Raw genomic sequence first — 18,409 nt, forward strand, 5'->3', positions numbered from 1 at the left:
TCTCTAAATGATAACAGCTTTCCTTTTTTTTTTTTTGCAGTGGGTTTCCAATGCAATCCACCTCCTCAGAAACAAGGTGCCAGTCTCTGTGTGAGATGTGAGCTGCGAGAGCAGGATGGCTGTCAAGTGGACTCGCAGATAAATAGTCTTTTCTGATCTTTTGCTATTAAACTTATCTTTCCAGTCTTGAGGAAGTCTTTAACAGGAACACAGGTCTGGACTCTTACCAGGCTTCTACATCAGGAAGCTCCCTGTATCTGAGCACAGCGCTGTATTTTATACTGATAATGCACTCCAAGTATAACAGCTTGGGAAGAACAGATGACTCCTGAGCTGAGAGAAAGCTGCATACTGTGGGCCAAGAGAAGAAAAAAACATAAACAAAAAGACACAACAAAAACAACAAAATCAAGCCTGGAAAGAAAGGACCACCTGTCAGGAAAAAAAAGAAAAAAAAAAAGTAAAAAAGAGAGTAGGTGGGAGGACCTGGAGAGAGCAAGCCTGTAGGAACAGTGACCTGAGTTAATAAGGAGTGTGGGGGAGGAGTGGGCAGTGAGCAATTGCTCTTGTGTTCAAAATCCTAGTGATGGGATGAGTCAGAGACTGATTGAATTATGCCTTCACTACACCCACAGACCAGTTATTATAAAGCTTAGGGGAGTACGGGTTGGTGCAGCAACAATAACTGCACAGAGAATTAGTGGGTATATGAAGGACCCCCAAGAGCATGAGAACATCTGCCCTTCCACACAATGTTTCCCACAGCTCTAACCAGTCTGCCGAGTTGCTCCTCATCATTCAGACTGAGATTGAAAACCGAGTGGCAGCTGCACCTGAGATAGAGGGGTATGGTAAACTACCTAGGAATATTCTTTGTCAGCCTTTGCTGGGGCTTCTGGAAGCAGCAAGCTCCAGGAATTAACTCAAGCCAGTATGGTCAGTGACCAGGAACTACGAAAAGAGTAATGTGGGTCCCTCAGGAAAACGTGATTCACTGAACATGAAAATATATTTGTACTACATCCTTCAGCTCCTGTTCTATAAGTGCCTTTTCCTTCAACCTTTACTGCTTCTGTTGCTCATTCTCCTCCCCAGGCCATAGGACCTGCTCAGCAAGTTCTACCACAGTGAAATCTGCCAGTAAACACTCATGAGCTCATTCAGGTAGCCGTAACGGGCCCAAGGAGGCACAAGCTGTTGCAACTGGTCTTCCAGACGTGAAGGGATTCTGCTTTGATCACAGCAAAGCTCAGTGATGACCAGCGGTGTTCCCAGACCATCCGAGCAAAGGAGGGTCTGGGTAGCTCAATTATCAAACAGCCCGACTGGGTGGATATCAATTGATATCAAATCAAAGCAAAGTGCTGGACTTTACCAGCTCTGCTGGTAACACAGGGTAACAGTGATGGTCTGGATAACTTCGTGCTCACAGTGCTGTTGCTATGAGAGACAAACAAAGAAACAAAACAAGGCCTGAAGGAAACACCTGTTCTTTTTACAAGACAGAAACACTGCCTACACAGTGAACTGCTTCAGCTTCTGCGTTCTTCACAGCTCCAATTTGAGGGCAAAACGCTTGCTCCAGAAGTTCCGGTAATAGGTCAGGACTTGTTCCATCCTAGCTACTGTGCTGCCACTGCCCTTGCATTGAAGCCTACTCATGCAGGCTTGGGCTTTGGCCTGTGCAGGCCCTGTGGTTAGCCACGGGCGGCAGCAGTACAAGGTTGTGCCTCTGGACTTTGCTCTAAAGCAGAGGATAAATGGTCTTCTTTGAGAGGCAAAATCTAGCAAAGGACAGGGCCCATGCTGCAGTGAAATGTTTGTCTAGCCATGTTCATGGGTTGTTAAGTGTGTCTGCATAGTGCTTCAATTTGCTGGTTTTTAACCATACCAGGTAAGCCAGCACAGCTTGCATGGAGACAGTTAGGTGGACATAGGGGAAGGGAGGCACACACAAAAAAAGAAGGTGTCAAGGAACTTGTAGGTGCTGGGAGGAGCACAGGAATTAAAACTGGAAGATAAAAACGGAGGGTTTTGCAGAAAACAAACAGTGACTGACAAGGCAGGAATAACTGCGAATCCCTCAACTCAGAGATAAAGGGTACCTTCAGAATGATTTTCCTTTCTTAAACTCTGTTGAACCTTAATTTACATTAGATTTGAATGCAGTTCTTTTCCTTTCTTTTGGATCATCTCAAACAAGTTGTGTGGATGAACAACTGATTACTTGAACAAAGACAAAAAAAAACTGTGCAGTTAGGTGTGGCAGAATATAGGATGGGATGCAACCATCTCTTTTAGCAGCAGCTCTCAGTTATGTGTGTAATGAAGTTGTGGAAGCCCTTGCTGAAGCATACTGTGTGTGCTGAAGATATGTGTGGTTCAAAAAGCAGCAGGGCAAATCCAGGGGAAAGATGTTCAGCAAGAATTAAGTACAACCAGATTGTATCTGGCTCTCAAAGTCCCTGAGCAGCAGACCAATGGCAGCTACAAGAGCACTCCATGAGGCCATTACATGCTTGTACGCCTCTTACTACCAGCCCTTCTGCATCACTAAATGAGGCTTTGGTCTGACCCAAGGTGGCCACAGCTGTTTTGAACAGAGAGGGAGCCCATAGAGTTACATCTCAGTAGGCTAAAACCGACCTCGATTTACAGTTTCACCTCATGCACACACTTCTCTGCAATTCAGAGACAGAAAAGCTTCTACCAGGTGCTGCCAGACTACCTGTAACTTGTTCACATGCAGTTTTACTCTTAAAAAGCATAATAAGAAGTGACACGACTGAACCCATTGCTCTGTCTTTCACATGGATAATTTGCAAAGAGGGGACCAGGATTCTGAATCCTCACCTGAACAGTTTTGGGCTGCAAATTGCACATGCCCAGATACTAAACTTATCCACCCGAATGCAATTAGGTCACCGTGCAGCAAAGCTGGCTGAATTCACGGGCCCAGAAGGAACAAACAATGCTGTCACCCAGGAGAAATGAGTTTGCTCTTTTCAGTCACTCTTCTCTTGTTCCCACCAGCTGTAGGCACAGCCCTTGAACTCACCTTGTCTTTGAACAGCGTCACACCACATAACTGTGAGTTTTAATTGTGCCAGTTAAAACACTATGAATGCTCATTTACATGCTCTCTGGTACGGACAAGCCCAGCCGGTCACTTCTGTCTATGGCATGCACCTACAATCTGTCCAGATTCCCTCAACTGCAAAGTGAGAACAGGTATCATCTACCCCACTGTGTGATAAGATCCCGATTCCTTAACATTTATAAAGCATTTAGAGATCCCTAAAAGAATTGCAGAAATGCAAATGGCTAGCTGGCACATCCTAACTGTGAGATCACTCCCTTACAGACAGCCTGCTCAGTTTACAAAGACTTTTTCCCCTCCTTTTTCTAAATAAAACCAAGTCCTTCTTACACAGATTCTTTTCAGTTTCAGATATTTCAACAAAGTGGATGTTCCTAAAATTTCTCTCTCTCTCTCTCTCTCTTCTTTTCCTGGAACCCTTTTAACTTGGTAAACAGGTCTACTGTGTACAGCATTCAATTACCTTTTATTCTGTACTGCCAAATGAGACCAGATAGGCATGTTCTTAAAAGGCTTTCATGAAAATGCAAATGAACAGTTCACACTAGTCTGCTGGCTCAGTAAATAGAACAGTTCAGTGTATTTAGACACTAGTAAATAGATTAGAAAAAAATACAGAAAATCCAACTCCAGCCATAAAAATGCTTTCATTTTCCTGTTGCCACCATAAAATTTGCAGTGACAGTATCTTTAAGATATCTCCTCTGTTGTCTGTACTAGCTTAGACAGTGTATCCTTCTAGTAGTCGACTGGCAGAAAAGGTCAAGAGAATTCAGACTGTAATTTAAAAGCTAGACTTGCCTGAGAACATGAGAGTCAGCTCCTGCTGAAATGCACAGGAACATATTTTTACCTGCCAAGCTTCTCCCCTCTTCCTCTCACAGGCATTAGTATTCATTTTAATGTGTTTTATTTAAGTTTTTTTAAATACAGCAAAGTTCTGCATGTTCTCATCCCTAGAGATTATATATTAATATCCCTTTTAAAGGATTTTGTTCTTTACCACTAGCAGGACAAGCAAGTCTTGAAAACAGGTTTGCCTGCTTGCAGTGCTGAACTTGGAGGACTCTGCATGTGACATATGAAGTGTTCTATATCCAGGTTGTTCACTTTTGAAGAATTAATCTACTTGAACTGAGCAAGAAGTATGAAAACACAAACAGAGGAGTTCCTGAAATTGAAACTTCCCCTTAAATAGGCCTCATCACAAGACCCAAAATCACTGCAGCATCCAAAGGGAGGCTTCTAAGGTGAAGTAACAGTCCCAGAAAGGCTTCAGTATGATTTAAGGCAGCAGACAAGGCTCTGACTGGCAGTGCTTCCTCAGTAGCTTGGTGCTTTCCTGTCCAGCAGCAAAGGCTCTGGGCTTCATCATGTAAATACGCCTTAATCCACGTCAGCCACAGGCAAGTGGATTAGCTGGGAGCCACTTTCATCCTGGCGTTAAGCTAGTGGGAGCCACTTGCCTGGTTCAATTTCAGGTGCTGCACTGGCTGGCAGAGCAGCGAAGGGCTTCTGATAGAAGGAGCCCAGATGCTCAAGGAAACGCTATCTGTGAAGGGTTAATGGTTGCTTATCTACTGACTGATGCACCAGTGCCTACAGGAAGAACAGGAATGATCCCCTACACTCTTAACCCCCAAAGTACTCTCTGTAGTTCACGCCAGGCTCTGTCTTCAACCAAACAAAATACGCCAAACACTATCTGAGAAGCCCATGTGGCAGGAGCTGGCATCAGCAAGTTTCTGGCCTGCAATTGAACCAGGCTCATTAGTCCTGAGCTATTTCTGTTTAGCCTGGAGCATTTCACAGATGGAGGATATTCAGAGCCTAGACAGTGAGCATTTTGGATCTGAAAAACTGCAATCAGTCCGAGGGGTGGTTGTTGCAAATTTTTCTGGGTTTAAAGCCAAGTATTACTAGAACAGGTATTCAGAGTCAAAAATGCTTTCTGAGTTAAAAGCAAACAACGTTCATTACATTCTGTTGACCTTTTACTTGAAACCAGCAGGCCTACAAATAGATCCCTTCAATACGGGAAAACTTGGATTCTGACGCAATCCTGTTACTCCAGAAGCCTGGGCCTAAGGCCATGGCACGATCCCTGCAGAAGCAGCAGAGCTCTGCTGGTCCCCACAGTCGCTCCCTTCTGCCAGCAGCAACTGCAGCAACAACAACTTTGTTTCAACCACAATCAATTTCCCAGCCTGGATTGCTGCACAACCACAAGACAGCAATGGGGGCACAAAGAAGGATGTGGTGCAGCCCAGAGCTAAGCATCCCTTGGCTGTGATTATTTCCTTTCTTAACACCAGCTTTTACTACCTTTAACCAAGCATGAGGCTACAGGTAAAGACAGTGGAAATACTTCTTGTCACAAAATCACAGAACTGCTGAGGTGAAATGGCCACCTGCTCTGGTTGCACACCCAGAGCAGGGTGCCCAGGCCCGTGGCCAGGCAGCTTCTGGAGAGCTGCAGGGAGGAGAGCCCACAGCCTCTGGGCAGCCTGTGCCAGTGCTCCGGTACAGCACAGCGCAGCGCTGCTCCTGGTGTGCAGGGGGAGCCTCCTAGGATACCGTCTGTGCCCACGGCCTCCTGTCCTGGCACTGGGCACCACTGAACAGAGCCTGGCTCTGCAGTCTTTGCACCCTCTCTTTGGGTACTTATAGACATGGGTAAGATCTCCCAAGCCTTCACTCCAGGCTGAGCTCTCCCAGGCCTCCTTGGTCTGCTGTCATAGGAGAGGTGCTCCAATCCTCTTGTCATCTCTGTGGGCTGCTGAACTGTCCAGTGGCTCCACACAGGTTCTTCACCAGTCTTATCCAGCTGCCACATACAGACACCTCACTGCTCCCTCACCTGTCCCAGATAACTAGAAGGAAGAACACATCCAGAGGTTCATGTTCCTTCTCTGAGCATAGACCCTCATGATTTGTGGTTCAAGGACAGCCACAGCCTGAGTGCTGTATCTGGTGTCTGATTTCTTACAGAGGTGCTGTAGCTGCTAGGCACCACGTAAATGTAATACCTCAACCTTAGACTAAAAAAATCCTGCTTCTTCTCCGGGTAGGAAGGTATTTATCCAAAGACACTCAACTTACTCACTGTAATTTATTTTTACAGCAGACGCACCAAACCAAGACAGCAAAAATGCTAAGTCTCCAAAGCTCTGGCTATTACACAAATAAACTCTAAATAATTGCACGCGTTAAAGTATGGTCCAATGTTCAGTAAAGAAAACAGCTTCTGTTTTTTTTTAATTAAATCCTGATTTTATCTATAACTCTGGACTGTTTATTTACATAAAATGTTATCCCGCCTGCTGAATTCCAAAGAGTTATTCTGAAGCCATATGATTAACGCCAGCACTTCGGAAAGCCACGCCATCAGATAGATTTATGTGGCTAACAACAGAAGCCTCTCCACCAACAGTATAAACAAATCGAGCTAGCCAGACACATTCTTGCCATACGTGCATCAATTTACAAACACCCTTTGGAATCATGCAGCTAACGGATGCGGGATACTTGCTGATACAGCCCCAAGCCACGCACTCTCAGCGAATCCTAAAAGCCCTCCATGTACTGAAGGCTGGGCTCTGACTGATGCTGAGCTACGCAGACATTATCAGTGACTGCAGACATTATCAGCCAGCTTGCAGCGGCCAGTGGAAGGAAACCTGAGCCTCTGCTTCTGTGGCTTCAGGCCGCAATTGGGCTTCTCGTTCTGACCCCATCTTTACCAGCAATTTGATCAAATGAGCTTGACAAACACAGCACAGGAGGCACGGGTGCCTGCTCCCTTCTGCCAGCTGCCTGGGGGCAGAGCTACAGAGCAGAGGACAGGACAGGGCAGCTCAGCTTTGGCCCCCAGTGCCAGGTTTGGAAGTGTCAGCCCATCAGAGCTGGTGCCCTACTGCACAAGGACAAAACGCGCTTGTTTGCTTTGACTTTGTTTTTAAAATGGTTTCGGACTTCTTCTCATTGAGCAACGATGCTGGTTGTCAGCAAGTTATCCGCGGCAATCCCTCACTGCATTATTAACTCTGGCTGCAACACAAGTTCCATTTCTCGGGTGGTGATCATCCCAGCACAAAAGCCTCCAGCTCAAATAACTGGTGTCAGAGCCTCAGGCACCCTCACTGTCAGGGCAGGTGAGCAGACAGCACAAGCATGCTTTAGATCTGAAGATGCAGCAGCAGCCCCTTGCCCTGCCAGCCCCACTGTTACAGGGTGAACAAAGCTCTCTGCCCTACATCAGGCCTCCTGCCCAGCAAGGGCAGTCAAAGAGGAAGCAACAAAGCCCATTGTAACCAGTGCAGCTTTGTAACACCAATTCCTTCTTTCTTTCAGAAAAAGAAGGGGTGCACACACTCCAAGCACTGAGTTTTAGGTCAACTGAGGTTCTTCCTAGATTTGCTTTTATCTGTACAGCTACTAGGGTTGTACTCCTAATCTCTGAAACTAAGACTATTGCTTTGGCACTGATTTGCCTCATAGAATCACAAAATGGCCTGGATTGAAAAGGATCATAATGATCACCTAGTTTCAACCCCTCTGCTATGTGCAGGGTCGCCAACCACCAGGCCAAGCTGCCCAGAGCCACATCCAGCCTGGCCTTGAATGCCTCCAGGGGTGGGGCATTCACAGAGTCCTTGGGCAACCTGTTCCAGTGCATCACCACCCTCTGAGAGAAAAACTTCCTCCTAATATCTAACCTAAACCTCCCCTGTCTCAGTTTAAGACCATTCCCCCTTGTCCTGTCACTCTCCTCCCTTGTGAACAGCCATTTCTCTTCCTGCTCATATGTTCCCTTGGAAGGCCAAGTCTATGGTCAAGCCTTCTGTTGTTTAAAAACTACTTTGGCCAGGGAACCAGAAGGGTGTAAGAATGATTCTCCTCTCACACTAATCCCCAAGGTTATAGGGATAAAACACCAATTCAGGTTTGATGTTAATAATGAAGAATTAAGCTGTCTGACCAATCCAAAATCTTACAGTTCTATAAACAAACACTCAAAAAAAAGAAAAAGCCTTGGTTTTAAATTAAACTTCTTTGGCAGCATGTAAAATGTTTCTTGAGTCTCTATAATGGGGAAAATGTTGCATCTGAAATAATTCCACTGACTTGATTATTTTCTATGAAAGCTACTTATTGCCCCTTTGCTAGCCTGTCCATTTAAGAAAAAGAAATTATCCCACTGGCAAGTGACCAACATACTAGAACATCTACAAAGACGCTGCTGCAGTTTATCGTGCAGTAATCCACGGATTAAGGTCATTAATAGCACTCGATGTGATGACTCCAAAGGTGCTGTTCTGGTTTACAGGACAGACAGAACATAAATCCCTCACAAACACTTCCATCAAGTTACCTTCTTTCAAGTCTTCAAAAGAAGAGGGAAAAAAATCAGAACAGAAGTGATGAGTAGTAGAGCATTTTGTATTGTAATTAAAATTTTTCAACAGTATAATGGAATTAAATGAATGTTTTCAAATAACATGGAATTTTCTTCTCATTCATGCTGATTCTGTGTCATAGCAAGAGCTCTCGGAAAGCAACTGAAATTCTAATATACGGAGCTGACTTTAAAAAGTAGCCCAATACATTCCCCTACACCCAAAAGACAAAGTAATTGCCCAAACTTTCAAATTAAAATTTCAAATGGTTAACTTTTCCTGGTCATTATGTATACACATGCATACAAGAAAAGGGTCATTTTTTTCCTTCTGTTTACATGAGAATACGAATGCATCTTCACAGAAAACATTGTGTACTCCTCAAATCCCATGGGGTTATTCACAGTCTTCTCAGCAGAGCAAAATATTTTTTCAAAACTTTTAAAATAGCTTTCTGAAGCATGCGTGATGTCATGAGGTCACACAGAGCTTGTGGTCCACCAGTATAAGTGCTAGATTTCCTCCCCAGGAGAGAATCATAGAATCACAAGGTTGCGAAAGATCTACAAGATCATCCAGTCCAACCGTCCTCCCATCACCATTACTACACAGGCCACTAAACCATCTCTCGTAGCTCCTTATCCAGATGCCTCCTGAACGCTGTCAGGGATGGTGACTCCACCACCTCCCTAGGCAGTCATTCCAGTGCCTGACCACTCTCTGAGAGAAAAAGTTTTTCCTTATGTCTAATCTAAACCTCCTCTGGTACAACTTGCAGCCATTTCCTTGGGTTCTGTTTGTTGACTGGGAGAAGAGGCCAAGCCCCTCCTCATCACAACCTCCCTTCAGGAAGTTGTAGAGGGCAATGAGGTCTCCCCTGAGCATCCTATTCTCCAGACTAAACAATCCCAGCTCCCTCAGCTGCTCCTCATAAGACTTGTGCTCCGGACCTCTCACCAGTTTTGTTGCCCTTCTCTGGACACATTCCAGGGCCTCAATGTCTTTCTTGTAGTGCAGGGCCCAAAGCTGAACACAATACTTGAGGCGCAGCCTCACCAGCACTGAGTACAGAGGGGTGATTACCTCCCTGTGCCTGCTGGCCACACTATTTCTAATGCAGGCACTCTGCATCCCTTTGCTCCGTTCTAAACTTAGATGGCTATCTATACTAACAACATGTACGTAAAAAGCAAGGTTATTCATTTATCTTGGAGTCTACAATACAAAGGGTAAACAATATGCTGTGTCAAAATTGGAGCATAGACTTTTGTTACTTTTGTTGATTTAAATGAAAATGCGCTTTTTTTTTAATGACATCTGACTCACTTGCACTCTGACAATGGCCCAGTACTCCTCCACCACCTATTTCCACTTGGAGTGAAACAATGGTAATTTATAAAATGTAACTACAGTTGTCACACCAGCTGAAAGTAACCCTGTATCCCACAGTCACATGACATTTCAGTAAACAACATATCGACACTGGAGAAGAAAAATCCATAGAAAGAAATCTTTTCAGAGCTTCAATAAGCAAAAGTTAAGACAAGTAACATTTGTATTAACATATATCTTACCAAGAACAAACCACAGGATTACTTTCTGATTAGCTGCAGTCCACTTTCAATTTTTGCTTCCAATACAACACATTTGCAATACATTGCAACATGCAATTTTCTTCCTTACCTTTAAGGAATCAAAGCAGGCAATAACTCTTCCATTTTCAACCTGGCAACTTTTAGGGGGATGTGCAAATTTGCATTCTTCATCAGAGCGTGAACAAGTTCCCCTCTGAAACTGTCTGCACACTTCTAATGTTAGCCATTTTGTATCTCGTACAGGAGCAACATTCAAAGCCATGATGAAAGGCTGATGTAGAACTTGCGAATTGCCGTCAAGTGAATTACACCAAAGAAATTTCCAAAGTTACTGATGAAGGAAAAAGAAAAAAAACAAGAAAACAAAACACAAGAAAAAAAATCCAATTTAAAAGAAAGTTTTGTTTTTTTTTTTTTTAAAAATAGTGGGGGTGATGATTAATGATGTCCAACTCACACAACACTGAATAAACAGAGCAAGTTTATCAGCAAGCAGTCACTCATCAATCATTAAGTCCCGCTTGTAGACTTTTGGCTGAAGAAGATCATGCTCAGGAGCATTTCTGTCTGTAAAACGTGTGGGTCTGATGATTGTATCACTGACACACCGGTTTCAAGTGCACGTCCTTCAATGCAATGGCACTCTTGGATGGAATATTAGTTCGCCGCAGGTCGCTTGCTGGTACCAATCACACAAGAAAAGCAATGCATTCATTTGTTCATGTCCTGGTAATAATAATTCCTTCTTACTGCTTTTACGGTGAGTTCAGTTTCCCATCAATTAATTGGCAAATCAAGACAGTTGAGGTATCTTCCACCACGCTTAAGGTCAAGGCAACGTCTAGCTGGCAAAGACAGTATATTGAAAACACAGGCGTAGCAGTCCTCTCCCATAAAAGTGACTTCACAAAGGCACTTCTTAAATCACTGACCTGACAAAAACAAATATAATATCAGTTCACATCCAGCTCGTTCACATCAACATTATGACACATATCACTGCTTCTTATCGGATACTCTAAATATCCTACCAATACTTACTTCTATTTCTTTTTCCAAACAAAATCAGACTCCTTCATCAAGTAGTGCACGACAAGGGAATAGCCAGCTGAAACACGTATTGCAATAATATTCTAGGCAGCGATCCAAACGTTGGGAATGATTTAAATAGATGAATGTGGCAGACACAATAATTAGGCACACTGGTTGTGAAACAATTCAATCTAACATGCTTAGTCTCCAAAACAATATACAAGAACCAGTTTCCATTAATTTATCATTTGGTCCTTTAGATTGTGTTGCTGCTACTTTTTAGTTGTTCTCCCTTAGAAATGAAGATGGTAGCATTCTGTTTAGATTTCTCACCTCTCTCTCTCCCAAAGAATCGCCTTCACACAATTACAGGAAAAGAAGTTCACATTGCCAGAAAATAGAATGGTTCCCTGGTATGTCAAAGGTTGTTTCAAAAAGGCTTCACAGAAGATCCTCTGACAAGTGCTTTCTAATACAAAGCAGCCCTTATCTGATATTTTCTTTTATTAAATTGGCTTTCATGTACCTATACAAATATATGGTTCAACACCAAAGCCAAAGAGTTTTAAATACAGAACTTAAGCTATTTTAGGACCGTAAAATACCTAGGCTATTTTTCAGATAAACAGGTTGGAAAATCAAAGGGTTAGACATTATAAACAGTTTTTAATAAATGACTATATTATACGCAGACAGTGAAATCACGGTCATGAGGTTTCCTTCTGTTCAGCTTCAAAGGAACACACAAACTTCACTTTGCAGATAACAGCCAGAAACAGTTGATGGATTATTTTTATGCAAGAAGAATAAAGAAAAGGGGGAAGATTGGAATAAGTGATGTTTTAAAATGCAGCAATAAAAATAGCTCTGAAAACACTGTCAGCTTTCCCATGCCAAAATAATTACCATTCTGTGCTTAGATTCATTTGATTTAATCGAAGCCAGGACTGTTAGTAATGCGAGTAAGAATTACTCACACACTGTTTCAGGAACAGATTGCAGTTCTGACTTCCAAATCTTTGCATCAAAAGGCTCTCCTATAACTTAATACTATCAAAAAGAATTTAGCTGTGATTAATGCCTATAACAAAATTTGCTACTACTAGCATGAATACGGGTAATACTAATTGCTCAAAAATTCCATTTCAAATCAAATATGCAATAATGTGTCCAGAAGATATCTATTAAGTCTGAGAATTAGAACAATTTAATTTAGTATGTTTAGAGTGAGTATATTTTAAAGCAATTCTACTCAACCGTGGCACAATACAGTATAAGAATTGAACACTTATTTAATTAAACATTCTACCAGTGCTGTCCCACAGCATCAATGAAGAGTGGGGTGAAGCTGGAAATGCACAAAGAGGTGAGAAAATACTTGGAAATGATTAAAAGGAAAGAGGGGGGGAAAGAGAGAGAGGGCCTCTCCAAAAAGCCTGTTGAGCTGATAGCTTGTCAGCCTGATGATTTATCTGGATAAATGCAAAAGAGGAAATATTCTCCTTGAGATCCACACATTCAAATTCAGAAATGCCAGTAATGGTTGTCAGTAATACATGTAGGAGATGGACCAAAATTTTAGGATAAGGGTAAATGCTACACTGCACACAGCTCAAAGTCACAAGTAGTAATGCTCTTGCTGTGCTGCACACTACTACAAAAGACTAGGCTACTTTTCAAGTAGTAGGTGTGAAGACTGAAGAAAAACAGGCGTTACACGTGGTGGCAAAGCAAACACGTTATATAAATGGCTGTAGCCATGGTTTTTACAAAAATACTCACAATAGACCCACACACAAGATTCATGAGACTGCAGCAAGAACCACCCAGTGTGTGGGGTGGGGGAGTAGAGTGGAAGAGGAATGAAGCACAGCTTCATTGTACTTCTCATCTTCTTAATATATCAACATCCTAGTAGAGACTTGCTGAAGAAAGGGGAGCATAAGTTTTTCTCAGAAATCTTCTTCAAAATATCACAATGTGACTTCTCAGTATCTGTTGAGGATGTAGCAGCTTCTACTGAAATAGGCTTCAGAAGAGCCTGAAGGAGGACATGCCTTCTTTAGGAAGCAGGCACCAACACAGGGGGGCACATGGGGACCATTTCTGTGTCCAGTGTATTCGTGGCCATATCCCAAGCAGCGCCATACCTCCTCTGTCCATCACCTATCCCTGGAACACGACAGAGTACTGTTTGGAAAGATATGGTTTGAGTGGAAAGTAATATGAGGAGAAGGTAAAAGATAGAAACTGGGGAAGAAAAATACAGGAGGAACCAAGGAACACAGGAGCTCAAGAACATGAAGCAAGAGCTCAAGAGAAGGAAAATACGGGAACATAAAGCAGGAAAGTGAAATGGCTCGTTATGGAAATGGAGGGAAGGGGGAAAGACGGAAGGGGTGTTATGGGGAGTAACAAAAATTACAGGTGTGAAAGAAAGTCAGAAGGGAAAAAGAGAACACAGAGGAAAAAGGGAGAAGGGATTTTAGAAGGAAAGCAGAAGAGACTATGGTTACAAGGTGAACAGATTGAACTAAACTTGGGAAAGAAACATAGGATTTATGAAAGAAAACACAAATGAAATGCTCATAATAAAAAAGTCCCAATAAAATGCCTGTCACACCATAGGCCGTTACTAACACCACAGTACACTCTGACCACTTGCTGCAGAACACATCTACATAGAGATCACTGGGATCCTCCAGCAAGTGTAAACTCTGTCCCTCTAAGTTCAATTTCTGTTCCAAAGTATCAGACAAAGTCAAACTGCCCTGCTAAAATCAACAGGAGCTCACCAGCCTACAGCACTTGGCACTAATCGGGTTCCTAATCCAGGCAGAAAGCTTCACTTTTTTGTTTGCTCAGGGAGTTCAATTTGTTGTTTAGTTGTTAAATGAAATAAATTCAAGGACATTTATTTGAAAAAGATATTTAGCTCCAGATCTCTTCTTTCAGATAAGCATTACTTCCCTTTTGCAGAAAGACAGCAAGACATGGAGGAGTGGGAGCCTTTTGCCAATTTCATATTCTCCTGAGATAGCAGGAAAGAGCCTGTCAGACTCCAGATCTGCCTTCTGTTTTAAATCGTTTCTCCTTTCCCAAGTTGGCAAATAAAGCTTTGCAGTAAAAATTACAACAATAATTTAAAGATCCTCTTATGTATCAAATAATGCAGAGCATACAGGTGCTAGAAGCCCCACAAAATCCTGCCCTGTTATAAACCAGTGAATCGCTCAGCTGGAAAACAGGAGCTTTTGCTAGAAACAAAACATCGGCCATTCTGACTTTACTTATAATATTATGTAGTATCTGTGTAATGGAGAAGCTGAGGCTTCCTGGGCATGGCATGTTTATGCTTCTGTTAATAAAACACATCATAATGATCTAAGGTCTCATCTTCAAGAGGTCATGTCTGCAGTAGAGTCACCTCCCAGTAAAGAAGCAGAGTCACAGCCACAGTCCACCCTACGTGGTCCCAACACAGATCTCCAAAAGAACCACTAAAGTAACTCAAAAGGAGTTAAAAGTTCTCCACTTAATCTTTGAGAATTAACCACCCCAAAGTATTTAAACTCTTCAGTAAGAAAGATATCAAGAATGGGACTTAATTTATTGCTGCTATTGTCTAAGTTCATAAACACGATCCACATATTTTTCTATATATGCAATGGTAAGTACAAAGAAATTCAGGAAACCCTCAGTTACACCAAAGCAAAATTGCAAAGTACACAAACTCTACTTTCCCAGCAAGTCAGTAGAGATTTGCTAAATATATTTAGTTTTATGAGTTCAACTGTTTACAACAGTCTGCTTAAGGAAAAAAAAAAGAGAAAGTAGAAAGATAAAAAAGAATCAGGAAAAAAAATCCTCCTTGAGGCATTGGGCAGTTGGAGATTCTCCTTCAGGTTACTAATAGGGCAGAAGTCTGTTAAACGCCAGAAAATATGAACCTCCCCAAATTCAGTTAAGTGCCAGAAATCAGATGGGATAAAGCTCACTTTCAGGACCTACCTACACAGCCCCCAAAAATGACCTGTTGGACACTTCATGCCGAGGGAACATCTTGACAAGTTAGTTTTCAAAATCATGATGCATAATTTTGCAGCTCTGCAGAGACTGATAGCTTAGCCAACCACAGAAGCATATTCAAGTAAACCAAACTCTCTAATCCCAGAGAAATACTACCGCCAAATTTTAAGCCCTTGATCCAAAGCAGATTGCAATTGTAACTTTTACATGCCTATGCACAAGCACACAATCATCTTGATTACTTCTGGAGAACCTGCAAGAGACACCAGGCACAAAGAACTTCAAGCTGAAGTTTTAAGCTCTGGATGGGAGCTGCAGAAAGTTGAAAACAGCTACCTCACAACATTAGGCACCGTTAACCAAAACCATCACAAGCTTCACTCTCAACAATGCAAGTTCATGACCCAGCAACCATGTCCTAACCATGTACTGGTCTCACTCAGATTCTCATGATATTCACCGAGTTCCAGCTATTTGACCAGGAGGTAAACTTATCTGTAAGAAATATTACCATCAGCTTAGTCATCCCCTTTGATTTGGACTTATTAGTTTCAAACCAGTGATTTCAGCAGGGATTTCAACATGGGACAATGCATAACCATACACAGAAGTGCAGAATTCCATTGAATTCATACACAATTCCATTAAATTCAAGCACAAGAGTTAACGATGTGTCCTTTTCTGTGGATGAGTCTTCAGCAGCTAGTGATATTTGCCAAGTAAAACTCACTTTGCCCTTTGATGTGGTAAGAGACAACACCTTGTGGAGAGATTCCCTGTACAACTCTAATACGTAAGGGATTTTTCCATATGAAGCAGAATCATGCTGAGTTGAATATTTTACATATTCATAATGGAAATACAGATATTCAAAGGACAGCTATTGAACATGACACCTCACCCTCAAGGCCAGAAAAAAGTATGCAAATCCCATGAAGCCCTACCTCTGAGTTGCAACTGAGTAGTGGACTCCACTTTTAAAGCACTCAGGACATGGCTGTACAACCAGGTTTCACATCAGTCCAATGATGGTGTGACTTTACTACAGCTTTTCACCTACTCCTTACTGTTACGTTCCTTTAAATGTCATTTTTCACACTATTTGTGCTTTAAATAGCACCCCAGGCCTCCAAAACGAATAGGAGCTGCAGATCAAATGACCGCCACAAACCCACAAGCACACTCCAGCACCATTTAAATGCCACATACCTGCTGTTTCCTTGACTCCCCAGTACTGCTTTCTGTATTTCTCCCTCAGGTCCTCTGCCAAGAGGCTCAGGAAAGCAAGGCTGCAGTTTAATCCTGGGCTAAAGGCGGGCATAATGCTCCACATGACAGCATGCTGATCCTGTGTACTCTCTATTGGTTCACATTTGTCTTTCTAAAGTTGACTTTGTTCCAGCAGATTTTCTGACAGCTCACAAACCATTCATTCATAGCACCTCACATTACCTGCTGGATCAGCTACAGACAGCATTCCTAGATGAGGAATAGAGGCAAAACAGTAGTAAAAAGCAGGCATAAGCCCTGAATCAGGCATACCAACTACCTCAGCAGAGCCATGCCGACATCTCCATACTAGCTGGGCCTGGCACCATGGTTTGTTTTCTGCTCCCTTCACAGCCCTCCATCTTCGCACTGTAGCCCACCTGGCTCTCAGATGCAAGGCCCTACATTTACAATGCCGTATCAGACAGAATAGTCTCCCTGTCCCTGGAAAGTAAGGCTGACCAAGCTGGTATAAACCTCTCTATGAAAAATCCACTACTAACTGATAGAGAGAGGTTGTTATTTCAAAAGATGCTACAGTGAATGGATGAAAATTATTCTACTGACATGTAATGTGACAGTCAGCATGCTTGAAAATCATGTCTGAATAAATCATATTCTTAAAGACAGAACGTGCAAGAGATTTTTGGATGGTAGATAAGCTTTTCTCACTGCACTGGCCCACCAGATAAGGGAACAAGACTAGAAAGTGATAAGCAATATAGGGGTACCCCTCATCAATGAGTACAGAGTCAGTTTTACACCCTTCCTGTGAACCAGTTTCTAAAGTCTCATTCGAATTATTGATACATACTCTAATATTAGAGCATCTGGTAAGACTGTGCAAGGAGTTCAGTAATGTCCTTGCCTATTTCAGGAAAATTAAAGTCGTAAAAAGAATCAGGCTGCTGGTTCATTTCTCAGCTGTTGTGAAGTCACAAGAATAATATTTTCAGTGCACAAGAAACAACAGAAAACAAGAAAGACTTTAGGAAACAACGCCTGTTCTTTGATGGGAAATATGAATGGAAAACCTCCCTGCCATTTTTAAGGGAAAAGAAAAACCACAAACAACAACATTCAATGGTAGTAGGAAGTGACAAATCCATCTTTTTTTCCCTGCAAATTTCAAATGACACTTTGAATATTTCTCCAATCCTTTAGAGAGCTCCTCCCCACAACACTTCTTTGAAAAGACAGTAAGCAGCTCCCATTCTTCACTGACTAAACCATTATTGCTCAAATGAGGAAGGAAACACAACTATCCTATCAGGGAGGAAGCCTGATACTTGAAAGAGCAAGTGGCTAGGAGCCAAAAATACTAAAAATCTAATCCCAGTTCCTGTATTAATTTGACTTGAACTCTACTGAAGTCAACCATGTTCTGACTTACAAAAGAACCATTACTTATGTTATTTGCTTGAGTTGCAGATAAGTTTTTCAACACCTCTCTGTCTGTTATACAACGACAGACGAACACTCATCACGTGTAATAGAAATGGAAAACTTGCCAAGAGTCAGTTCTAACCATTTCAGTTAAGCTGACAGAAAGCCAGAGACAGGCTAGGAAATGCTGGTCTCTTTTATTTGAACTGCACATAACCTCCAAGTATCAGTTTTGATGAATGAGCCACATTCTCCTTGCAAAGATCACTAATGTGCCATGTTGCTCCTTCTGGTGCTCTGAGCTTCAGGTTTTTCAGTACGCTCCATGCCACTTACAGCATAATGCTGGGCTTCTTACAAAAACCTGCTGTGTGCTTTGAAGCTGGCAGTACAACATAACACCACCTGTGCCCTCTGTCCCCTGGGAAAGAGGTGAGGAAAGTGTTCTGCCAGCTGTGAAACAACAGCCGCAGCTCAGGACCTCTTCAGGAATCCCCTGCACTACCTTGGTAATGGACTGTGAAGTATTTCTGCTGAGGTTCAAGGCTTCAGGTGACTGGAAGCCATAGGAGTATTTTCTAACATCAAAGTGTTTGGAA

At 42.5% G+C, this 18,409-nt stretch overlaps 1 protein-coding gene across 15 annotated transcripts in view; it reads right to left on the reverse strand.

The window, feature by feature from the left end:
• Nucleotides 1-18,409, reverse strand: part of MBNL2 (muscleblind like splicing regulator 2) — a 104,758-nt gene that overhangs the window by 58,527 nt on the left and 27,822 nt on the right. For all 15 annotated transcript variants that reach the window (XM_072348563.1, XM_072348615.1, XM_072348620.1 and 12 more), the window contains exon 2: nucleotides 10,183-11,026. In XM_072348563.1, the coding sequence (XP_072204664.1) occupies nucleotides 10,183-10,356 (174 nt within the window). In that variant the 5' untranslated portion in view covers nucleotides 10,357-11,026. The remainder of the gene's footprint in view (nucleotides 1-10,182; nucleotides 11,027-18,409) is intronic.

This window comes from Excalfactoria chinensis, chromosome 1 (genome assembly GCF_039878825.1).
Source record: "Excalfactoria chinensis isolate bCotChi1 chromosome 1, bCotChi1.hap2, whole genome shotgun sequence".
Taxonomy (NCBI): Eukaryota; Metazoa; Chordata; class Aves; order Galliformes; family Phasianidae; genus Excalfactoria; species Excalfactoria chinensis.